This window comes from Mytilus californianus, unplaced genomic scaffold (genome assembly GCF_021869535.1).
Source record: "Mytilus californianus isolate M0D057914Y unplaced genomic scaffold, xbMytCali1.0.p SCAF_3, whole genome shotgun sequence".
NCBI lineage: Eukaryota > Metazoa > Mollusca > Bivalvia > Mytilida > Mytilidae > Mytilus > Mytilus californianus.
Genome location: NW_026262679.1, coordinates 80,822,290 through 80,846,611, shown reverse-complemented (window position 1 = coordinate 80,846,611; position 24,322 = coordinate 80,822,290). Strand labels below are relative to the sequence as shown.

Here is a 24,322-nt window from a genome sequence, read left to right as displayed (position 1 = left end):
CTACATTTCATTGCAGTAAAAAATTTCTGAGTTATAAACATATGTCTTGGGTGTTTCAAAGCACCATTATTTTTTTATTTGGTGTTTCTATAGAATATTTTGGAAACTTGAGGTTACATGGTTACTAAAGCTTGTACACAGGAAAAAAGGGGTGAAAATTTGATTGGTTAACTTCCAGTGATGGTTATTTTCTGGTATGCAATGAAATGTTGTGTGAAATTTTGTCTATAGTACAGGAAGGATAAAACTTTACTCATGCCAAGTATTTCTTTATTTGAAACAAAGATAAATTCTGCACAATTTTTTGAAAAGTTCAAATTTAACAAAGACTAATAGGGGAAAATCAAAGGTGGTATTACACCTTGAGTTAAAGTTGTCTTCCATTTTGCAGTAGATAACCAAACTTGGGAATTACCTAGTATGTACTACCAGCATATGACCAAGTAATATACATATTTGCAAACATGCATCCACATCATTTAAGCTCTGGTGGTTAGTTGTCTCATAGATGTATACATCTATGGTTGTCTCAATGGTAATCCTTCCAAATCTTGATATTTATATATAAAGAATAAATGATTTATTTTTATCCTAACAAATTATGACATAGCTAGAATGTTTGTCAATTTCACTCAAATATTTTTTTTCTAAAAACTTTTTCTTAGTTTGTGATTGCCTGTAACAGTAGAATTTATACTTTTTAATTTCCTTACCTCAGTCCAACCATCTACAGTCCATTTCAGGTCGTCTTCCCCATTATTGTTTGTACGTATATGTAAATTATCTAAAAGACTATCCACACTGATCAAGTCTGGTAATGGTCGTCTCATTCCATCTGGTATCCTGCCTGGACCTAGTTCTTTTATATCAACCTTGACCTCTGTTTGACCTACATTTTCGATACCTTGAATTTGATGTCTATGTTGATGTTTATCATTACCAGTCTGACTCTGAATATCTACAATGTCCTCATCAACAACTTGTGGGATTGTTATATTTGTTTTCTCATCATCACCCCCTTCTTTAATTGAAATTGTTAATTCTTGTGTTTTATTGGATGCAGTATCTATTATATTAGTTACATTCCTGGTTTTGTTATTATGTATATCATCATTCGAAACAGATTTAGAAACATTATTTTCATCATGACCAAGCTCCTTCACATTATACATGTCAGGAACGTCTTCTAGGCCTTCCTTTGTAATTTTATCACTAGTCGATATGTGACTGACCTCAGACTTGGTTACAACAGTTGATTTATTTTGTAGTTCATTATTACTTTGACTAGATTCAGGTTGTAAACTAATCAAGTCCTTAGGTCCAGATATATGCATTTCAGAAAAAATATTGTCCATGTTTCTTTCCTTTCCATTTTCAAATCCCCCTTCATGTATTTCTACTATTTTCCCACTGCCAAGATTTACTTCTTCTAGTTTAGCATTCCCATCATTGTTATTTAATAAATCTTCTTGTGTATTGCCTTCTAAAATAGTCTCTTTTTTGTTTAATTTTTCACTTGATTTTGATATTCCATTTGAATTTAAAACTTGGTTAGCATCTGGTAGATATTCATGAACATTGAATAAATCAGTTGTTGCCATTTCTTTTCTTGTTGTCAAGGGAACAGAAGCTGATGTTGTGGTAGCTGATGTAGTGGTTATTGTTGTAGTAGTTGAAACAGTTGTTGTGGTTGGACAAGTGTGAGTATTACAAGGCTCCTGATTGGGTGGCTCAAGGTCAAGATCACAAAACTGGCTACTAACACAAGACACTTTTCTCACTCTTGTTCCACTATCACATTCGCTTGAACACTAAAATATAGGAAATTTTTTAAGAATTCAAGGAGTAAAGCAAAGATCCCAACATACTTTTTATTTATATATTACAAGGATTTTTAAAACATTTAAACTTAGAATGAACTTTTCAATTATAATACTTCAATTTTAAGATTTTAAAATACACTGTACATTTAAGTTAAAAAGAAACAAGGAATTTAAACAATTGTTTTGAACTGCTGCTTTTGCATTGTATAACTTACAATTCCCCATTCCTCTGTGACCCAGTATCCACATGAAACATTGCTACATTGGGACCAGGATGTAGGCATGGATGCTGAATCACATCCAATAGATAGATCTTTACAGGTTACAGTTCTGGTCCTTATGCCACACACATTTTCAGCACACTGCAAAATCAAGGGTGCGATCTAAGGTTATATTTAGAAACATCAAATTAAGTTTTCACTTCATAATATACTCATAATTTTATTTCATGTACTCTTCAATGCACATATCCCTCTTTATGACCCTAAATAAGTTCTGGTGTGTAATGCTTTTGCACTGTAAGAGTTGATAGTCCATTTTTTTGTACAGAATACTATTTCTCTTACATTCCTTCCTATTTACTTGGTGAACTTTAAAAAACCTGACTTGAGCTTTTAAATATACCCCACCCCCACTATGAGGTATGGGGTGTACTGCTTTACCTATGTTTGCCCCAAGGTTTCCAAAACGGTCATATATTCCAGACATTTGTATAATATCCGGTAAAAGTCCGGCTGGGCAAAGCATGAAACGGTCATCTACTTTTTTAGTTTTCAAGGCTTTCTTAAGAGAAGGTCATTTTAACATAATTCACGATCTTTTTGACCCAACCTTTTGCCTTAAATTTAACAGCTTCACATTTCCGGTCATAAAAGTGACATGATAATTAAGGACTATCAAAACAACCCTTACTTTAATACCTTCTCATTTCAGTCACGGCTAATTAGTTGTCGAACAGCTGAAATTTACCTCTTCAGGTGACAGGTAAACTATTTTGAACCGGACATTGATTGGTCTATTCAAAGTTATTTTCTTACATTTCAGCGGTTTGCATCTACTGTAAATTCAGAAATTATTGCGTGTATTTATTATTGCGATTTTTCAAGACAAAAATGCGAGTTTAATTATTGCGATTTCAAAAAAATCTGCATACAGATCTGTGTTTCATTTATCAGAATGTGAGTTCTTATTATTGCGATACTCAGCCAATCGCATTATTCACATTAATAAGAACCTCGCAAAAGTTTCTGAATTTACAGTAATTAATTTAGTCAAAAAGATTTAATTATCAGTAATACGTTTACAAATATGATTTGATGAAAAAATTAAAAAGGTGAAAATGAAAATTCGTCATATCCACGTTCATGTCTCTGTTTGAACCAGTACATGTGTGCGCAGGTGTGCAATTTAATTATGCATTTTAATTTCTTCAAAAATGCTTAAATTGTCATTGATACCTTTATCTCACATTTATTTTGAATATTTTCTTGAAGAAATAACGTAGAAAGAGCTACTTACACTCATTCATGCTTTGCAAACGTACACAGAATTTACGTATCCGTCTCTGGTCCATGTTTTACCATTGTCAAGATAACATCCAGTATTAGATTTAAAAACGAAACTAAAGTTTTTGACAACGTTATTTTGCACAAATACAGAGTCTAAGGCAGATATAAGTACGCTGATGTTGCACACTTCGAATGATGCACTGCCAATTTAACAGTTTACGTCAGAACTTCGAATTTGAAAATTTGAAAGAAAGTTTAATATCGCTTTTTTTTGAGTGTCATATTATCATTGGGATGGCCAACTCGGCAACTGATTACCATAATTGCCTTTTGCTTATTTAGTCTTAAGGGATTAAAATTGGGATAATATATAAAATGTCAGGCTGGCTAAAAATAATTTTGAAAGCCCTGGTTTGCCCCATGAAATATTTTATAATTATCAGGAACTACAAATCAAAGTCTCCTGAAATTCATGTGAGCATAGGATATCATATGCTGAGTTTTAACATCAATCCCTTGTAAACTTTCTGTTCATCTAATAAGTATAGTTAGGGTATAAAAATACAACTTTTGACAATTACTTACAGAAGACCAATCAGTAGTCTGCCATTCACTGGTCCCAGGACAGGGAACTTTATCCCTACACCTCTCTGCCTCTGCTGGTTTTTCTAGTTCCTCACACGCAGAATCTTCTAGGGCTATTTGTTCATCTTTTCCTAGACTCCTCACACATATTACAGTACGACGATGGATGCCATCATTACCACATGTAACAGAACAATGCTGCCATGGTCCTGTCCACCATCTTTAAAAAAAAACATAAATTGCTTTTAATTGATCTTTCTTAAGAATTGATTTATTACAAAAGAAATAAAACCTTTCCCTAGAATCAGTTGGTGTTAATCAGGCTATTTAATTTTTTTCAAGGTGAACTGTCTTATTAAATAAATACAATAGCAATTTCTCTCTATGGAGTTCATTCAATGGGAAGTGCTGCAATCATCATTTTCCTTTTATAATTTACAAAGGCTGTCTGCAAAATATTTTTGGAAAGTTAATTTTGAGATATGCCACTTTGTACCAACATTCAAATTTTATGTTCTTTGGCAATAATATCAATGCATTGATTATTCAATATTACTGGCAATGCCATGGAATAATTACAAATGGCGATAAATCAAATAACTTGAGAGAAAATTCTATGCTATTTACTAGGTGAACTTTAAAATCTGACTTTAACTTTTAATAAACTTATTATGAGGTAAAGGCTACCTATATTTGTCCCAGAAATTTGGTTTAATTAATTATCAGAAACTACAGATAAAAAAAATTATAAAGGGAGATAAATCAAACAATCTAAGAGAAAATTTACCTTGCTGGACAGAGATGTGCATTACACACTCTTTGTTTATCATCAGGATTAGATGTTGAGTTACAATAAATATCATCTACAATTCCTGCCTCTTTTTCCACACAAATAACTTCAGATCTCTGTGTACCTAAAATTAAATACAGTTCCATGTAATTATTTGTTTACACAACAACTAGTTTTATTTAGAAGGTTAAACAAGCGACAATCAATCAATTCATTTTTTTATTCATATTTATGATATATTTAGCTGTTAGAAATACTGCTGGTTTTAATATATGAGTTGCTTCAGATAGAAATCGACCAGGTGCACATATACATGTACATGTATAAGACTGCGATTGATTTTGAAACATTCAAATACGAAATAATAGATAAATTTTGGTCTGTTTTGTTGTGTTCTTATAACAACTCAATTTTCAAACAGTTACAGACTTTCCAGATTTTTTCAACCCGGTTAATAGATGTATTAATATTCATTTGCATAAGGTCGATTTCTATCAGACGCAGCTCATATGAAATAGATGCTAGACTTATGCATTTATCACATACCATGTACTGTATGCTATTACCATGTACCGTATGCTATTTATCACATTCTTTTAAGCATGTTTCCCAACCCTGTTTGAAATACCTCTTCAATGGTCATATGTCCTTGAATATATGAAGTAATCACCACTGGACATCAAGCAAGCAAAATAAATCAATCGATCAACATGTTTAAATATATGATAACATGAATAAAAAATGGTTCAATTTGCATGTTTCATTGTTGATATCATATGATTCAGTATAACATGCTGTACTAGCCCTTTGACTTTGATCTTTGGGCTTACATTGATATGTTGTGTTGACACAGAATTCTATTTTGACATGTGTTATTCTCTGTAAGTACTGTCATTAGATGGATTTTACAGTTGGGATACAATGAAGAAACGTTCTTTATCTAGCTTAAGAATTATCATAGTCTAAAAAGAGTAAGGTAAACCCACATCTTTATTTGTCATAAGTATCAATTATAGGCAGGTTTTTCTGATCTATTACACAACCTACCTCCTCCACAATATTACACAACCTACCTCCTCCACAATATTACACAACCTACTCCTCCACAATATTACACAACCTACCTCCTCCACAATATTACACAACCTACCTCCTCCAAAATATTACACATTACACAACCTACCTCCTCCTCCACAGTATCACACAACTTACCTCCTCCTCCACAATATTACACAACCTACCTCCTCCACAATATTACACAACCTTCCTCCTCCACAATATTACACAATCTACCTCTTCCACAATATTACACAACCTACCTCCTCCACAATATTACACAACCTACCTCCTCCACAATATTACACAACCTACCTCCTCCTCCTCCACAATATTACACAACCTACCTCCTCCACAATATTACACAACCTACTCCTCCACAATATTACACAACCTACCTCCTCCACAATATTACACAACCTACCTCCTCCACAAGAAGATGTGCAGTGTGTCCAGTCTTGATACTGCCATGTAAAGTCAGGTGGTCTCATGTCTGTGAAGTTCTGTTTTGGTACAGTATATTCAAATCTAACACCAGGATTTCTCCCCTGGAGCAATAGCTGTAATGAAAAAGAATCAGTCCTATGTCTAAATACAATCACTTTCATAGGAAAACTTCTTTGAACTAATAATATTGAACAGACATATCATGTTATGGAGGGGTATTTGCGAAAAATACCAGTCAAGGGACGGTGAAATTTCCCAAGCCGCTAGTGTTGTCTTTTTGTAACGTCATGGTATCTATATGTGTAAACGTCATTGTTATTCCATCATTAAAGCGTTCTTTTGTATAATCATTTTTCCCACTCTTTATATGTATGTTTCTGACAGTTTTCGGTTTAACTCAATCAATAGTGCTTAACCATGTTGTCGGGATAAAGTGAGAAAGGTTCTGAATAATTTTGGCGGGAACAGGCTCGCGAGGGTAAAAAAGGAATATCCAAAATGGCAAATACCACGGCAGAGAGGGGAATTTAAGGCAAATTCACCGGCAGTGGTGAAAAAACAGGCAAATTCGTTTGAAATGAGTCAAAAATGTTAGAATATGCGAAAAATACACTGGCTAACAACCAATCAAAAACAGGCATTCTTATATAAGGTGTAATTATACTATATAATCCACATTTTTCATCTATAAAACAATACATGATAAAATTTTCATAATTCGTAAGACTGACTGGTTGAAACTATTTGAATTTTCAAATCCAAGTTTTAATTATCCCAAATTAAATTTAAAGCTTGACCACTTTATACAGTAAGAAATGAATTAAATAATATGATGGACACAATAAAACACAGCATCAAATGGCATACTGTTATCAAATGAACTTGACCTATAACCCAATCTAATTAAAATTAGTTCTCTGAACTGTCTCCCCGTTTTCGTTTGGTTATTTATATGTATTGATAAGAATGTACAACCAAACGAAAAAAATGAACAGATTCATCAACACTTCATTGTGTATCATTATACTAATGGTAATATATAAACACTGGTGTTGGCTTCTATCACGCCAGCAAAGTGTTAGGTACATACATACTGACATATGGACCAATGGATGTATGATTTCTTGATTTATTTTATTGATATTACTCCATGGCTTTGTTCTATGGCCTGATTGTCAGTTTGCAAACAATTCTGCTCAAACTGGTGCTAGGGACCGTCTTAAACTCGCAGTGAGGTGTGAGTTTTTGCTCCATGTTGAAGGCCTCACTGTGAATTTTCTATTATGTCTATACAATTCTCCTGCAACTATGTGTGATAAAACCACCAACTAATAAAAACAAAGTTTACCATAAAATAAAATTAGATAAGGAATCTCACCATGATATGTAAAGGCTCTTTCAATGGTCCAGCAGCTTTGAACATTTCCTTGTTTCTATGTCTTTGATACGTTAAAATGGTCCCAGCAATTTCATAGTCCCCACTCCACTGTATAAACCAATTACCATTCAGATAATATTCTCCTTTGTCATTCTGCACTGCTAAATAGTTGTTGGCTTCCGCCACTTCTTCTACCAAAAGGTTACGTGCATTCTTTGGTATTACAGCAGCTTCAACATAACCTGTTGTGACAGAAAAAGAGAACATTGAAAAAGTAATTTGATTACTTGTCATATTTCCATTGGAATTAATGTATTGTTTAACAAGGACTCACCCTTATTGTTAAATTATTTTCAAAATTGGCTAAAATCCTGTATACAAACTTTATAGAAATTGATGCTAGGTAAACAGATTCTAGATACTTATACTTATTTTTATCAACCTTGTAAAACAACTAAATCAAATATCCAGGAAAATTTGATTTTTCCTTAATCCACCAAACTTGGTACACATGAAAACAAATGAATCTAGAGTATTGGTTGGCCCAATTTAAATGAAATTTTACCTAATCCCTGAGTTTCATTATATTGGTCCTTAATAGTTTCACATGTAGTCTCATTTATGAATAACATTTTACCTAAACCCTGAGTTTCATTATATGGGTCCTTCATAGTTTCACATGTAGTCCCATTTATGAATAACATTTTACCTAAACCCTGAGTTACATTATATGGGTCCTTAATAGTTTCACATGTAGTCCCATTTATGAATAACATTTTACCTAAACCCTGAGTTTCATTATATGGGTCCTTAATAGTTTCACATGTAGTCCCATTTATGAATAACATTTTACCTAAACCCTGAGTTTCATTATATTGGTCCTTAATAGTTTCACATGTAGTCCCATTTATGAATGAAATTTTACCTAAACCCTGAGTTTCATTATATTGGTCCTTAATAGTTTCACATGTAGTCCCATTTATGAATGAAATTTTACCTAAACCCTGAGTTTCATTATATTGGTCCTTAATAGTTTCACATGTAGTCCCATTTATGAATAACATTTTACCTAAACCCTGAGTTTCATTATATTGGTCCTTAATAGTTTCACATGTAGTCCCATTTATGAATAACATTTTACCTAAACCTTGAGTTTCATTATATTGGTCCTTAATAGTTTCACATGTAGTCCCAATTATGAATAACATTTAACCTAAACCCTGAGTTTCATTATATTGGTCCTTAATAGTTTCACATGTAGTCCCATTTATGAATGAAATTTTTACCTAAACCCTGAGTTTCATTATATTGGTCCTTAATAGTTTCACATGTAGTCCCATTTATGAATGAAATTTTACCTAAACCCTGAGTTTCATTATATTGGTCCTTAATAGTTTCACATGTAGTCCCATTTATGAATAACATTTTACCTAAACCCTGAGTTTCATTATATTGGTCCTTAATAGTTTCACATGTAGTCCCATTTATGAATAACATTTTACCTAAACCCTGAGTTTCATTATATTGGTCCTTAATAGTTTTACATGTAGTCTCATTTATGAATGAAATTTTTACCTAAACCCTGAGTTTCATTATATTGGTCCTTAATAGTTTCACATGTAGTCCCATTTATGAATAACATTTTACCTAAACCCTGAGTTTCATTATATTGGTCCTTAATAGTTTCACATGTAGTCCCTTTTATGAATAACATTTTACCTAAACCCTGAGTTTCATTATATTGGTCCTTTATAGTTTCACATGTAGTCCCATTTATGAATAACATTTTACCTAAACCCTGAGTTTCATTATATTGGTCCTTTACAGTTTCACATGTAGTCCCATTTATGAATAACATTTTACCTAAACCCTGAGTTTCATTATATTGGTCCTTAATAGTTTCACATGTAGTCCCATTTATGAATAACATTTTACCTAAACCCTGAGTTTCATTATATTGGTCCTTAATAGTTTCACATGTAGTCCCATTTATGAATAACATTTTACCTAAACCCTGAGTTTCATTATATTGGTCCTTTACAGTTTCACATGTAGTCCCATTTATGAATAACATTTTACCTAAACCCTGAGTTTCATTATATTGGTCCTTAATAGTGTCACATGTAGTCCCATTTATGAATGACATTTTACCTAAACCCTGAGTTTCATTATATTGGTCCTTAATAGTTTCACATGTAGTCTCATTTATGAATGAAATTTTTACCTAAACCCTGAGTTTCATTATATTGGTTCTTAATAGTTTCACATGTAGTCTCATTTATGAATAAAATTTTTACCTAAACCCTGAGTTTCATTATATTGGTCCTTAATAGTTTCACATGTAGTCTCATTTATGAATGAAATTTTTACCTAAACCCTGAGTTTCATTATATTGGTCCTTAGTAGTTTCACATGTAGTCCCATTTATGAATAACATTTTACCTAAACCCTGAGTTTCATTATATTGGTCCTTAATAGTGTCACATGTAGTCCCATTTATGAATAACATTTTACCTAAACCCTGAGTTTCATTATATTGGTCCTTAATAGTTTCACATGTAGTCCCATTTATGAATAACATTTTACCTAAACCCTGAGTTTCATTATATTGGTCCTTTACAGTTTCACATGTAGTCCCATTTATGAATAACATTTTACCTAAACCCTGAGTTTCATTATATTGGTCCTTAATAGTTTTACATGTAGTCTCATTTATGAATGAAATTTTTACCTAAACCCTGAGTTTCATTATATTGGTCCTTAATAGTTTCACATGTAGTCTCATTTATGAATGAAATTTTTACCTAAAACCTGAGTTTCATTATATAGGTCCTTAATAGTTTCACATGTAGTCTCATTTATGAATGAAATTTTTACCTAAACCCTGAGTTTCATTATATTGGTCCTTAATAGTTTCACATGTAGTCCCATCACCTCTACACACACCACAATGATCTTCTTTGGCATTAGAATTAATCACATAATCACAACCTACATGCTGAAAATAAAACATGATCATTGGAATTAATCACATAGTCACATACATGCTGGTATAGACCACATGACCACTGGTTTTGATCATACAGTGAATGAGAACCGCATGCCCAAGTATAGCTTACACAACTATATTGCTAGTAGTAAGACAAAAATGAATGTACTAAATGGCTTATAGTTCTGTTTTTGGCCCAGTTAGACTAAGTTCAAAACTGGCTTATAGTATGGTGATGTCGGCCTAAGAGCAGGCGGATGGGTGGTTGGACTGGCATTTTTCCAGTCTATGGAACTAAGTTTTTTCAGCAAAATTCATGAAAGTGGATGCGTAATCTCAATATGTTTGCTAGCTTTCTGTGAAGTTCTAAAACATTGGGGTACATGCAAAAATTATTATCATCTCTTGAAAAAAATTGCCCGTATGGAGTTATTTCAAGATTTGTACATTATTTTACTTCAATATATTTTGATATTTAATATAGACCATTTTCCATTATTAATAAAACAATCTGTGCAACCCAGCCATTTGAGTCTTTGATCTATTTCTAATTTTTTAGAGTATGGAGTTATTCAAAGATTTTAACATTATTTATTTCAATATATTTCAATTAAGAAAATGAATGCTTCCTTTTGTAATTTTATTGGGGTGTAAAGTGATGCATTGACGGAAGCACATTTTGTAGGAAGCGTGTGTGCACGATCAACACTTAATAATCACATTTTTATCCTAAGACCATGAACAACAAGTTCTATCAAGTGTTTCTTTTATTTACATGTGCAATTTTTTGTGGAAGCACGTGTCATCACGAATGTAACATTTCATTTTGATATGAAGGTTAACTTTTGAATGACGCGCGATTGCCAATCAAACTAAAGAAATCTCGTGAAACATACATGTAATGTAATTATCATTTAATAAAGACCTTTTTCCATTGTTAATAAAACAATCTATGCAACCCAGGCATTTGAGTCTTTGATCTATTTCTAAATTTTTTATATATCTTTATGCTATGTACATAGTGTGACATTCTGAAATAAAATGGCATAAGTACCACTTACATTAACACTGGGGGACCTCTTGAATCTTATAATTATATAATTGAAGGAACACTTTGTGTATTAGATCCATCATGCAATTGTGCTCACTGATAAGTAATCATTATCATAATATTATTTTCTTATAACAGAACAACCTTGAACATGGCATATATCATGCAGCTAACAATATACAACTTATTACCACATATAAATAGATATTTCAATTATATACCATTGCCAACTGCATCACTGTAACTAATCATAAACTTTTAAAAATTATGATGCATATCTTAATGTATTTTGTTATTTGTAGAATTGGGCTTTATTGGCAGATCTTTGATTGTTTCTGATAAGTTTATTCAGAACTTTTACATAGACTTGAGACAATAATAGTATAGTGTTATTAAATGGGTGTTTTGATATTAATCCTCTACTTTGTTCAAGTACATTCATACTCAGGTTAGCTGTATTGGCTCCAGGTGTAGCCGAGGGCCAATACAGCTGACAGAAACCCAATATGACTGTACGAGGACATAATACAGAATGAATATGATAACAGCCATTTTATGACAACTTTATCAACCAATGACTTATAAAACCACCAAAAGCTGACTGAGGATAAACACGACTGTAGAAAGACTCAGTTAATTATCATTTTAATGCGAGGATTGTCTAATAAACCTAAAAATTAATAATGTACAATGAATTACTCTTTTATTCACTGATGAATAACTCTTTGAGCCCCTTGATTTTCACACTGATTATATCCAATCAAAGTGACATCACTGACGTATGTAAACAAAATTGAAATGCCAAGTTAGAAGTCCTTGGACTGAAGTGATGAAGAAAAAAGTATTTAAAATCCATCTGGTGCCAAGGATTGCTCTCACAAACAGCCCTTTTCAAGGCCACCAACATTTTCAGAAAGAGTCTTATTTGCTGTACATATGAGGCATTTTCAGTCACAAAAATAATTCTCTGACGTAAGTGTTTTGACAATTTGTTACTACAGTATGACATGCACAAGAGCTTCTTTAACATGTATTTTCATTGGAAGGACCCTTTGGTATAAATGAACAAATTTGGCCAATTTGGAAGTGGTGCATATCCAAGACTTCAACCCTTCAAATTTCTCTCACTTCGGAGAAATAATCTTTTACAGTTGACAAATTTGGATATTCACCCTTTCTACAGTCCATAATTGTGTATAGTCAAAGAAAAAAATTGTATAACATATGCAAAATAACAACAACTCGAACATCAAACTTGTTGAAATCTAATATTTCGAGTAATAATCACATCCACTTTCTAAACCAAAAACCAGAAGTATTTATAAAATCCAGTATTAAGGCCAGTAAAAATTCTGTATTTACTGGTTTTTCTTTTTTAGGTCTGTATTAACGACCAGTTCTCAGACACATGGAATTGTATTAACTGGACAATTTATAATGTATTATCAAATTGTCATTGGTTAATAACATGATATATTGTATAGACACCTTCTGTTGCTGAAGAGTGTATGTTGCCCTCTATATGTTTTTTTGGTTGATTTTGTCTTTGGGTTACTGTCTCATTGAGGTGTTCACCACAAAATCTCAGTTTTGGTTGGTTATTGAAGGCATATTTTGGTATCTGTAAGTACAGGATTTATATGTATAACTTACACTATACACATATTTTGGTTTCTATGAGTACATGGTTTTTATGTTAAACTTACCATACATTTTTCATCGAGATACACCGATACACATATGTTTGTTTCTTTTTTTTTATCAATGTTTTATTTAAAGTCGATATTCAATAAACTACATAAATACAAACTCTAGTGAGCTTTTCTTTGACCATACATTTACCATTGATACACATATATTGGTATATGTAAGTATGTGATTTATATGTTGGTATCTGTAAGTATGTGGTTTATATGTTGGTATCTGTAATGTGGTTTACATGTAAAATTTACAACATACTTGCCACTGATACATATATGTTGGTATCTGTAAGTATGTGGTTTATATCTTGGTATCTGTAATCTGGTTTACATGTAAAACTTACCATACATTTACCACTGATACACATATTTTGGTATCTGCAAGTACCTGGTTTAAATATAAAATTTACCACATTGACCACTGATACACATATTTATATGTGAAACTTACCATACATTTTCCACTGATACACATATTCTTGGTTCCTGGAGTACATGGTGTACCATCCACTACTGTATCTCTTAACATCACAGAGAAAAATTTATCTTTGGGTTTACAATGTAACTGACAAGGGGTATCTATAAAATATCATAAATTTCTTGTATCTCTTGCATCAAATGCATTGAATTATTCCTGACAAGCAAAACAAAAATATCTTTTTAGTTTCTTAATGAGGGAAAGAAAATAGTATATCACATTGTCAGAAGCTATCAAAACCCATCTAGAATTTGTCATGATTTTTTACATAACAGCTTCATTCTATCAAGAAGTTTTACAGTTTATCATAAAAGTTTTGGCTTATTCTCACTATCAAAATATCAACCTTGACCTTGAACTGTTTACTTTCTTGCAATGTTGTCCATGAATTACTTGGACTGAATCTTAGACAATTTCGTCAAACATCTTTATTTCTTGAATATCTTTTATTTAACAGAACTTTAAAATGTTAAATCATATAATATCTTACTTGGTGTAGGTACAGCCTCCCATTCATAAAGTCCATTCTTATATGGAATGTAATTAAATTCTTCACATTGTACATGTCGGAAACTGGGAACATTTTCAGGACATGGCTGAAATATATTTTAAATAAGAATGTTGCTAATAATATTGATTCAACTGTTTTTTAGATTTCTTAAAATGATGTTACCCAGGTACTCTTACTATCACTTGACTTTGATGCTTTATAGCGCAACTCTAATATAAAAAGCTAAAACTTTTATATATGTGGATTAATGTATTTTCCTGGGTACTGATTTATAGTCGATATTTGATATTGTGGTTTTGCCAGATCTGTTTACAAGCTAATAGAAAACTTGTACTCTGACATCGAAACATTTAAATTTTTGGTTCATGTATTCCCAAGAAAATTGGTCCTGTGAATGATAATGAATCTACAGTGTTATATTCTCTGTGGGAAAATGTAATGCTAAATTTCAAATTGTTTAAAATTGTTGCAAAGTTATAAAGTTATCTAAGATACACATATTATAAGGTTATCTGAAATCTTTACATAATGTCCCAGCACTTTCTTAAATCTAAAATTTTGATTAAATCTCTGTAGAAAAAATCAATGTTTAACGCTATGTAATCTGATCATATAAAACAACTTGATAGTGTCAACAATAGAATTTATGATATTCTTATCAACAGTTATCTAATTTGAGATAAAAAAAGAAAATGAATTAAGTGAAAGCGCATAACCACAAAAATATTAAGTGAACTAGAACCAGATTTTGAAACTCTAATCTTTGTATGCCCGACATTCAATCATTTATTTTCAAAGAAACCTTTAATTCTGGAAGCTTGGATATAATTTTTTGCCTGATTTTCTTTGACTTATGATTTTTTATTGTCCATTTGGTACCTTCTGCCTCTCTTTTAAATAACTGTTGGGTTGCTTCCTCATTAATGTTTTTATATCTTTTCTTTATCTACTATGGATTCAATAATTTTTGTTGGATATCAATTTTTATTGATTTCGTGTGTACAGGAGTACCACAAGTTCAAATGTTCAACGAACTACAAACTTTCTTTACGAATGTATGCATAATTTTCAAAACCAGGAAATCCAATATCCATCAAACTTCAATTTTCCTCAATCATGATACGAAAATTTGTATCCACAAAAATAAATAAAACTACAGTAACTAGCTATCAGATTGCTTATTCATTAATTTTTGTTTAATATCTTTTCTTTATCTATACAAACTTCACAGTTACAAAACTTTTTAGTACTCACTTGTTGGATTTTAGGTTAAAATTTAAATATAAAGTGAACCAATCATAACAGTTTTTATTGGTGGAGGCAGCTGGAGTACTCGGAGAGAACCAACCACCTCCAACAGGACAATGGTAGTCAATTAGAATTTGAGTCAAATGCACCTGCCAAGTGTGGGGTTCTAACTCACAACCTAAGTGTTCACAGGCTAGTGATATAGTAAATGAACTACTTAGACAACTTGGCCACCAAGGCCCCTCAGTGTAAGGTGTGAGCTTGTCAGTTCAGTGTTCAAAACCAAGCATCCATTTAATTCCAAGATCATATGTAAATGGTAGACATGTTTCTTTTCCATGAACTTCCTCTCATTTTGAAAACAAAAAACAACATTGAACTATGAAAATTTCAGATATGGTAATTTTTCAGTATTTTGGGAGAATGTTGTCTCATATCTATATACCATATATCCAAACTTTTTCACCAGATTATGAAATATATATGTCTATGATTGCACCAATTTTTATCTGTATACTCACCTCAGTGTTACAAATTCTGAATCTTTTCCTTTCTCCAATACAGTATTTTCCTCCATGTGATGGTCTGAAAAGTACAGATACCATTATATTTTTTATCAAATTCAATATAAAAAAAGCAGCCGTTCCAAGAGCTCATGATACACCTTTATTGTCCATATTAAAATTATTGCAAGAATAAAATGGGATATCTAATTGGAAGCATTTAATCAAAGCAAATGAAACAGCTCTTTAGAAAAATGTGCATGAGGATACCCTTGTCCTTAAGAGTATAAATACTGAGTCAAATACGGCTGTTTTAAGTCCTATAACTCTGGAATGACAAACCAGAAAATAGTCAAATAAAAAAGCGAGTGTACATTTACCAATCCTAACAACAGTGTAAAGTTTGTTGTAATTTGATCCAAAAATATTAAAGCTAGTGCATGATATTTTAAAAATGCCTTTTATTCATCTGACCGCCAACGTCCCATAACTCTGGAATGTCATATCAGATTTTTTTCTAAATCTGCAGTTAATAATGGTCTATTTACTGTGTATACTAATGTTCTATTTACAGTGGATACTTATGGTCTACTTACTGCGGATTATCACAATGTCTTTCTATTATAGACACACCAGCATCACATGTCCGTGTACAATCAGACCAACTGCTCCACTCTCCCCAGTTTCCATTAATGGCTTCTGGTCTCTCTCCAATCTCTACACACTTCCCATTAAAACACCACTGCAAATACCACAAAATATTAGTACCCTATTAGTCTATAAAGTATGGCAATCAAACTATGTGTCATTCAAATATATGAATTTACATAATTAATCTAGTTAATAAACATAAAACAAAAAAAAACTTCTCTGAGGGTCAGAAAGACCTTTTTGAGGACACTGAATTGAACCATTTAATTTGCAGGAATTTGGGAATAGCCAGTTAAATATTCTGAAATTCAGGATTTAATTATATCATGATGGGGGAATGTCCACATTATTGTCATGGGAATTCAGGATTTGGCATTTATTTTTCTCCAAAATTCAGGATGACACCACATTGTACTACCCTCCCCACTTTCTCTTGTTTCACAAACAGTGTGATGCAAAACGTTTTCCAGTGGTATGATAAGCAAACACATTTAAATTTTCTACTCAAAGATTCTGTATTCTTGTTTATAACAACATTATAGACTACCTTATTTTTGCCACAAATGGTTCCCTCTGCTGCAGCCTCCAATCTTGTGGAACATCTATTATTAACTCTACACCATAAGGTATTACATATGTCCTCCTACAGTATAAATACAATGTTCGTTACGTCAGAAATTCGTTAAAATGATAAACACAAAACAGGAAAAAGCTCCTGGCTTCTTTGAAATTTTTTTGTATACATTAAATATGATGGTTTTGTTTAATGAGTATTTATTTTGAACTTTGTTTTCTGTAAATTATTAGGTAATTATTTATGTAACTGTTTATATTCAAAATGTATTTTTTGCATAATAAAATATGACACGAGCTTTTAACTTTTTAACATATGTGAAATATTATTCCTTTCAAAGAAACAACTATTCTCTTATTAAAATCCTCATACAAATACAAAGCTGTGTATGTGGGTTGTGTTTTTTGTTTATTTATATATTTTTTTTCTTGTTGGGCAATGTATGATATATACCCAGGGTTCACAAAACAATCATATATTGATAAACACCAAGAAAAAGTTCTTTTGAAACTAGATGATTTCACTGATAATGATTGATTGTTTTTGCTTGTTTAATGTCCATTAGTGTCAGACTATTATGGACTCAATGCATAGCATATGTTCAAATTGCATTTTTGAAAAAAAAAAATATTTAAGGAATGACTGTAATATTTTTTCTGTCTATGAAGAAATAACCTAAAAAATGTGGTGCACACTGAATAACCCGTGTAGCGTATTATTTAAATGTGTGCACCACATTTTTTAGGTTATTTCGAATAGACAGAAAAAATATTACAGTCATTCCTTATTATCTAATTCTAACTTCCATTTTTAAGGAGTAAATTTTGAAAAAAACGTTGGTGACGTCAGGGTCACATGACAAAATTATGTCTATGAGCTGATAGACAAAACACTTTCAGCCAATCAGAAGATGTGTTACATCCAAAATTAAATTATTGATAGTTCAAGGATACAAAATTTTGCAGTTTTATTATCTGCCCCTATTTTTATGAATATCATCCAAACTTTCCACAAATAGAATTTTTCATACATATTTCAAAGTTAGAGTGAAAGAATATTTTCATCACATCATTGTTTTTAAAGGTCATGTGTAATTGTGATCATTATATGCACCTTTTTGATAATTTTCTTAGTGTGCTAAAAGAATAATGATAAAATATGAAAATCATTTTGATTTGTTTTAAATCATTCTCTAAATATACATTATATTTTGCAAATATTTTAAGGGTAGCAATAGAAGGAAACATTGATTTTGATGTGTATGTGATTTAAATCAACCTACCTTTAATATTAGGTTAAGACTGATTTTCCCTTTGTACTAATTTATTCCAAATAGGAAAATAAAAGACTGCATTTCATTAAATATTTGTATTCTTTTTTTAAATAAAGAGTTAAACATTGCCCATCAAATCCAAGAAATTACCATTAAAGGAAAAATAATGAAACCATAGTAATTATACCCAGAACTAGTTACTTCAATGATGAAAACAAAAATCAAAAGGTGGAAGGACATTACTTTTCCTTCATAACTTTTTCTGGTATATCCTATGTTGTTTTTATTTTGTTTTTTTTTCTTGTACACACATTTGCACTTATTCCATCTTCAAAAGTTTAAAGAAATGTTAAATCTTCTCAAACCTACCCGTTTCATGCCATCACATAGTGCTGCTCCTGGTCCATACATTAGTCTACACTGATGATCAGCATCATACATGGTCCCAGGGGGTAAAACTGGATAATCAAATGACTCCTCCCCTAAATTTGCTGGGTCATCATTCAAACAATATCCCCATCCACGACTAAAACATACAATTAAATATATATATTTTTACATTCTTATTGTATGAAATTCAGTATATGCAAATGCCTAATAGTAATCCCTGTCAGATTGCATATTCAAATTTATCAGTTAATTTTCAAAGCTTTTCAGACAATTCACTTCATTTAGTTAAATTACCTTATTCAAAAAAGTTTCTGTGTGTTATACATAAAGAAAAAATGTTCTCCAGTTTCAATGGCCAAACAGAGGGTGTGTGTTATATATGTCCTCTGAATTATGAAAGTATACAGGTATTAGAAATGTCAGTTCTTAGCACTCCTTTTAATTTCAAAACACCAAGCTGACTCTCATCATTGACAAAAAGTGTATTAATGAATATTCAGGCACAAGTCAAATACCAGCAAGATCCTGATCTTGATCAAAATTTCATGGCTGCCTTATACATCCAGCAAAGCAATCATATCAATGCGAGGTTCTCTGAAGGAGAACACAGTATTTCAAGTTAATGTTGAAAACAATTTTATTTTTAAGAGATTACAGTTCTCATAGTAAAAACTTACTCTACAAATTTAGTAATTTCTTTTTTACTACATTTTGACCATTTCATGTTTGGTGAGGCTACCAGTAGATGTGACGACATGACATACATAAAATCATCTTCGTCCTTCATTTCACAGTTGTTATGTATCCCATCATGCTTCATTCCAAAGCTGACAAAAAAAGTTCAATTCATTAGTAGGTATCAGATTAATTCTTTCTTTGTAGGCCATATGTTTTTTTTTAAATAACTATTTTGAACATATCAGTTATAGACAGTACACTTTTTGTAATCTCTACAGAGTATTTTAGGCTGTTGAGCAGCATTTATTTGTTTTAGTGTTTTGCGATATTACGTTCATTTGATTTTTTTTTATCTCATCAGTATATTTATCAAATTCTAATTTTTATGTTTTTTTCTAAAAACAATATTGAACTATTAAGTTTTAATTTTGACTTTTTTCATAATAAACTGGTATATTGTCTGCATTAAATCTTAAGAGTATGGATGAAAAATAAATTTTGTATTTGGAATTTAACTGAAACCATAAAATTTAAACTACAAATATCATCAAATTTTCTATTTTAGAATCATGTAAGCACATTTATAATTGAATTACAAGAAAATAAATTTAAAAGTATGTCATAGCTATTTCATTTGTTTTGCAAAGGTCTTAACTGAAATGTAATAATCCTTAAGCAGACTAGGAGCTTTACACACTGTATCTTATCACTTATCTATTCTTGAAGGCTGTATGATGACCTTGAGATGTCATTTGGTTTTTCTCTATTGTTGTGTTACTGTTTCGACAACATATAGCCCACATCTCCTTTTATTCAGTTTTTTATGCTGAACATTTCCAGAAAATGACCTTAAATATTTCTTACTTTTGTCTAAGTTCTTGAGCTACAATTAAAAAGCCTTTTGAACATTTACAGAAAAGAACCTTAAAATCTTCTTACTTGTGTCCAAGTTCATGAGCTACGGTAAAAGCCATGGCCAGCCCTGTATCTTCATTGATATTACAGCTACGATGAGGCTGACACATACCAGACATCATAGATAAACCCAAAGTACTACATGGTTCATTCATACGGGAACATATATCCTTCCTACAAAATATAACATTCTCAATTACATTTTCAAAGCAAAGATCTCTTTACCTTATGTACAAAATTTCATACAAACAGCCAATCCTATTCATTAAACATACTTATTTCTATATTATGTGAAATAGCTTGAATAAGGTGAAGTTACTTGATTCACACGTTGTAGTGAAAGTGGCATGGCATTATCATTTGATAGTTCAAAAAGGAAAAATAATTTGTTGGATAGTTTTTGTAAATGATCATACCTGTACTGTGTTTCCAAATGATCATTAAAAGTTTTTTAAACAAATGAATAGAATTTTCTCATCTATTATGCTAGGAAAAGACAAAGACTTTTTTTTTAATTTATATCTTTAGGGGTTGTATGTTTTTGTACAAAAAACAAAATAAGGGAGTATTTTCCAAAAAAGTTTTAATGTATTACTGAGATGTATAATAGAGTGTATATGTATAAATTTAATTTACTGGAAACCTTAAATTTCATATTTTGAAAGAAATTCTTAGCAATAGTGACACATGTAATAAGTTGTCAACCTTTCATCTCACATTTACACAATCTTTATGTGTGAGAATTCCTATTTCTTTCCTTTAACTTTTACATTCAATTAAATACATACATAGATATATATATAAATATCAAATGAATATTCAATAATGTGTCCAGATCATCAGACATTCAATCCAATTTGATTTCCTCAAATCTTACTTAGTTAGCAGTATAGCTATATCATGGTGATTTGGATGGTCATCGTCTTTAAAGTTCATGTTCATCTGCCATTTACAGAAACTTCTCAACGATTTGTCAGCATGATGGGTAATGACTAGATCTTCCTGTCAATTAAATAACAATGGTTTTTAGTTACGCATTTATGTTACACTTTCCCCCTGAAATTATCTTTTGGTCCTCAAAGCTCCTCAACTTCATACTTTTAAATTTTTTTCGTTCAAGTTTTTAGTTAGGCATTTATGTTACACTTTCCCCCTGAAATTATCTTTTGGTCCTCAAAGCTCCTCAACTTCATACTTTTAACTTTTTTTCATTCAAGTTTTTAGTTAGGCATTTATGTTACACTTTCCCCCTGAAATTATCTTTTGGTCCTCAAAGCTCCTCAACTTCATACTTCAATTTGGTCTATTAACTTGTTTCATTCAAGCCTCGTTGATGAGTCTTATGTAGAGGAAATGCGCTACTTATATATAAAGTTATAAGCCTGGTATTTTTGATTAGATTTTTTCTATACTTGCTAAAAGTGATATTTCTCACCTCAATCAATATATTTCGGTTCACATAAATTTGTTTACCAAAATTTCTTCATGGCTACAAAGAATTAATTGAGACATAACTGCCAGACCTAATCAAAAATCCATTGCAAAACCTAGTTTCAAAGGAATAACCTCAAATAACCTAAATCCATTAATGAGTAAATTATTCATACTGATCATACAATATTTTTGATAATTTTTTTTAATCTTGTCTTCCTTTGCAGAAACATTGATTTTCCATTCCGACATTTAATATAAAATTATGTTACTCTTACATCAGTAGACTTTTTGATCCTGCATTTGTATAATATTTAACATATGGAATTACACAAGGAAATACTCTTCTTTTTTTAACTGTTTAATGGTGACTTACACTAACTTACTAAAAAAGTTTTATAGTTCAAATTATAATCAATGGACTCTTATAAACTGTCTATCCCCTGCACCTCTAAATAACCTTTTACTGCGACTGGTATAAAGCCTTGTTTGTGACTTTGATAATGTGTTTTTGTAGTCATTAAAGAATGCAGGTTTTGGGAATTTTTATTTGGTCCGCTTCTAATTCAATTTGTTGATTTTTACCCAAAATATTTCATTTGCAACAGTTAAAAGATATGCAGTATAAAGAAAACCACCATACATTGTCTTAAAATATATATTTTATTTGTATTCAGCTCTAAACAGGATAGAATTGCTCAGCAAAGCCTCCCACTCTACCTTTTTCTAAGCCATGTACAAATAAATTTCATTTTTTTGGTGACAATTTATGGTAATTCTTTATTTACATTAGCGGTGATTGCCAGTACTCTTGTTTTCCTTTTTCACTATTTTATTGAAAAGTTGAACTGAGTATGTACTATTGTTTTAAACTCAAATCAGATTTTATTCATAACTATCCAAAGCCGAAAGTAAGCCATGTCTTCCCGTTGAAGTTGATAATCTGATTCTTTAAAACTGACAGTCACCATTTTTTCAATTTTCATTTTTTTTGCAGAATTTTTTTCTAAAACTTGTCAATATATATATAAACATTGATTTTCTAATGAACCTTTTAAGTTAAGTACATTTTTTTATCATTTTCTTCCTCATATCAAATTCTACACCAATTTCTCTGATACTTTTACAATTGTTAAGGTGCCTTTTACGGATATGTACTAGTGCTGATGGTTGAAGGCAAAATGTTAACCTTATCCCATCGACAATAGCTTACTACTAAAATGCATTGCGATATAAATCAATTCAAGAAAACATAAAGGAACTAAAAATAAATGTTAAGATCAAAAAATGCTTTTAATTCATTACAATTTAACAAGATGTTAACTTTCTTGAATTGCGGTTTTCGAAAAATGTCTTTCTCAAGGATGTTACATAATAACTCTCCATTTTTATATTTCAGGTAAAACAAAATATAAAATTTTAAAATATATGCCTTACAAATTTCACTATCACTTTTATTTATTTGTGTCTTTAAAAATTGTTATCTGTGTTGTTACAATTTGGTGTTTTAAAGTGATCTCATTTATTGACCAAAGATTAGTCTGGCGTCATTATGAAATGTCAAGTGGAATTGTCACCATATTGATATCTGATTTATTACCATACATTAAATAGTTGACACCTATACTCATATACTTCAAATAGATATATAGTATGTACAATACAAGGACACTAAGTGACAAAGTACTATTTGTAGAGTGTAAACTTTATCAAGAGCAGGGACTATCAGACAACTATGGTTGGATTTTCAATCCTTTTTAGCTGTATTGCCAAAATCTTTCAGAATTTTTGGCCCTTATGCATAATGCTCTTCAACTTTGTACTTTATTTGGTCTTTTTAACTCTTTTGATTCGAGCATCACTGATGAGACTTTTGTAGAAGAAACGTACGTCTGGCATACAAAATTATAAACCTCGTATTTTTGATGATTTTTTTTTGGTTCTTTTAGTCCAATAGTTATATTCAGAAACCAGTTACATATAATTAATTATATACCTGATGTTCCTCTAGCAGGACCAGCCTGACTAGAACAATATTAATGGCGTTTCCTAAAGAGGCATCATGGAATAAACTGACTACCTGTAAGTAAGAAAATTCTGATTATTAATAAAATTTATTCATCACACAGAATTCATTTTAATAATCAAGAATATTATTTTAATAATGATGATAGCTGATATTAATTTACTGTAGTAGGGTGGTGACCAACACCTAGTGAGTGTGTCAAGATGAGAACATATTATTCTGTTGTCCAGTCACAAAACATGTCCCACGTACTAACTCAGAATTTATTGTGCCCCTCACTTCCAACAAATATATTTTATTTCATTAATATGTGTTAT

The 24,322-nt window shown here is 31.2% G+C and overlaps 1 protein-coding gene across 1 annotated transcript in view; it reads right to left on the bottom strand.

Annotated features, from left to right (window-relative positions):
- The window catches only part of LOC127735173 (A disintegrin and metalloproteinase with thrombospondin motifs 7-like), a 59,855-nt gene that overhangs the window by 6,794 nt on the left and 28,739 nt on the right, over positions 1-24,322 (bottom strand). Inside the window, exons 5-21 of the mRNA XM_052245274.1 lie at positions 23,976-24,059; positions 21,426-21,550; positions 20,573-20,722; positions 19,633-19,782; positions 18,935-19,091; positions 17,266-17,361; positions 16,664-16,809; positions 16,086-16,149; positions 14,296-14,401; positions 13,779-13,906; positions 10,465-10,585; positions 7,588-7,829; positions 6,187-6,322; positions 4,704-4,830; positions 3,917-4,136; positions 2,039-2,185; positions 714-1,811 (exon numbers count right to left, since the gene is read on the bottom strand). Coding sequence (XP_052101234.1) covers positions 714-1,811; positions 2,039-2,185; positions 3,917-4,136; positions 4,704-4,830; positions 6,187-6,322; positions 7,588-7,829; positions 10,465-10,585; positions 13,779-13,906; positions 14,296-14,401; positions 16,086-16,149; positions 16,664-16,809; positions 17,266-17,361; positions 18,935-19,091; positions 19,633-19,782; positions 20,573-20,722; positions 21,426-21,550; positions 23,976-24,059 — 3,297 coding nt within the window. The remainder of the gene's footprint in view (positions 1-713; positions 1,812-2,038; positions 2,186-3,916; positions 4,137-4,703; positions 4,831-6,186; positions 6,323-7,587; positions 7,830-10,464; positions 10,586-13,778; positions 13,907-14,295; positions 14,402-16,085; positions 16,150-16,663; positions 16,810-17,265; positions 17,362-18,934; positions 19,092-19,632; positions 19,783-20,572; positions 20,723-21,425; positions 21,551-23,975; positions 24,060-24,322) is intronic.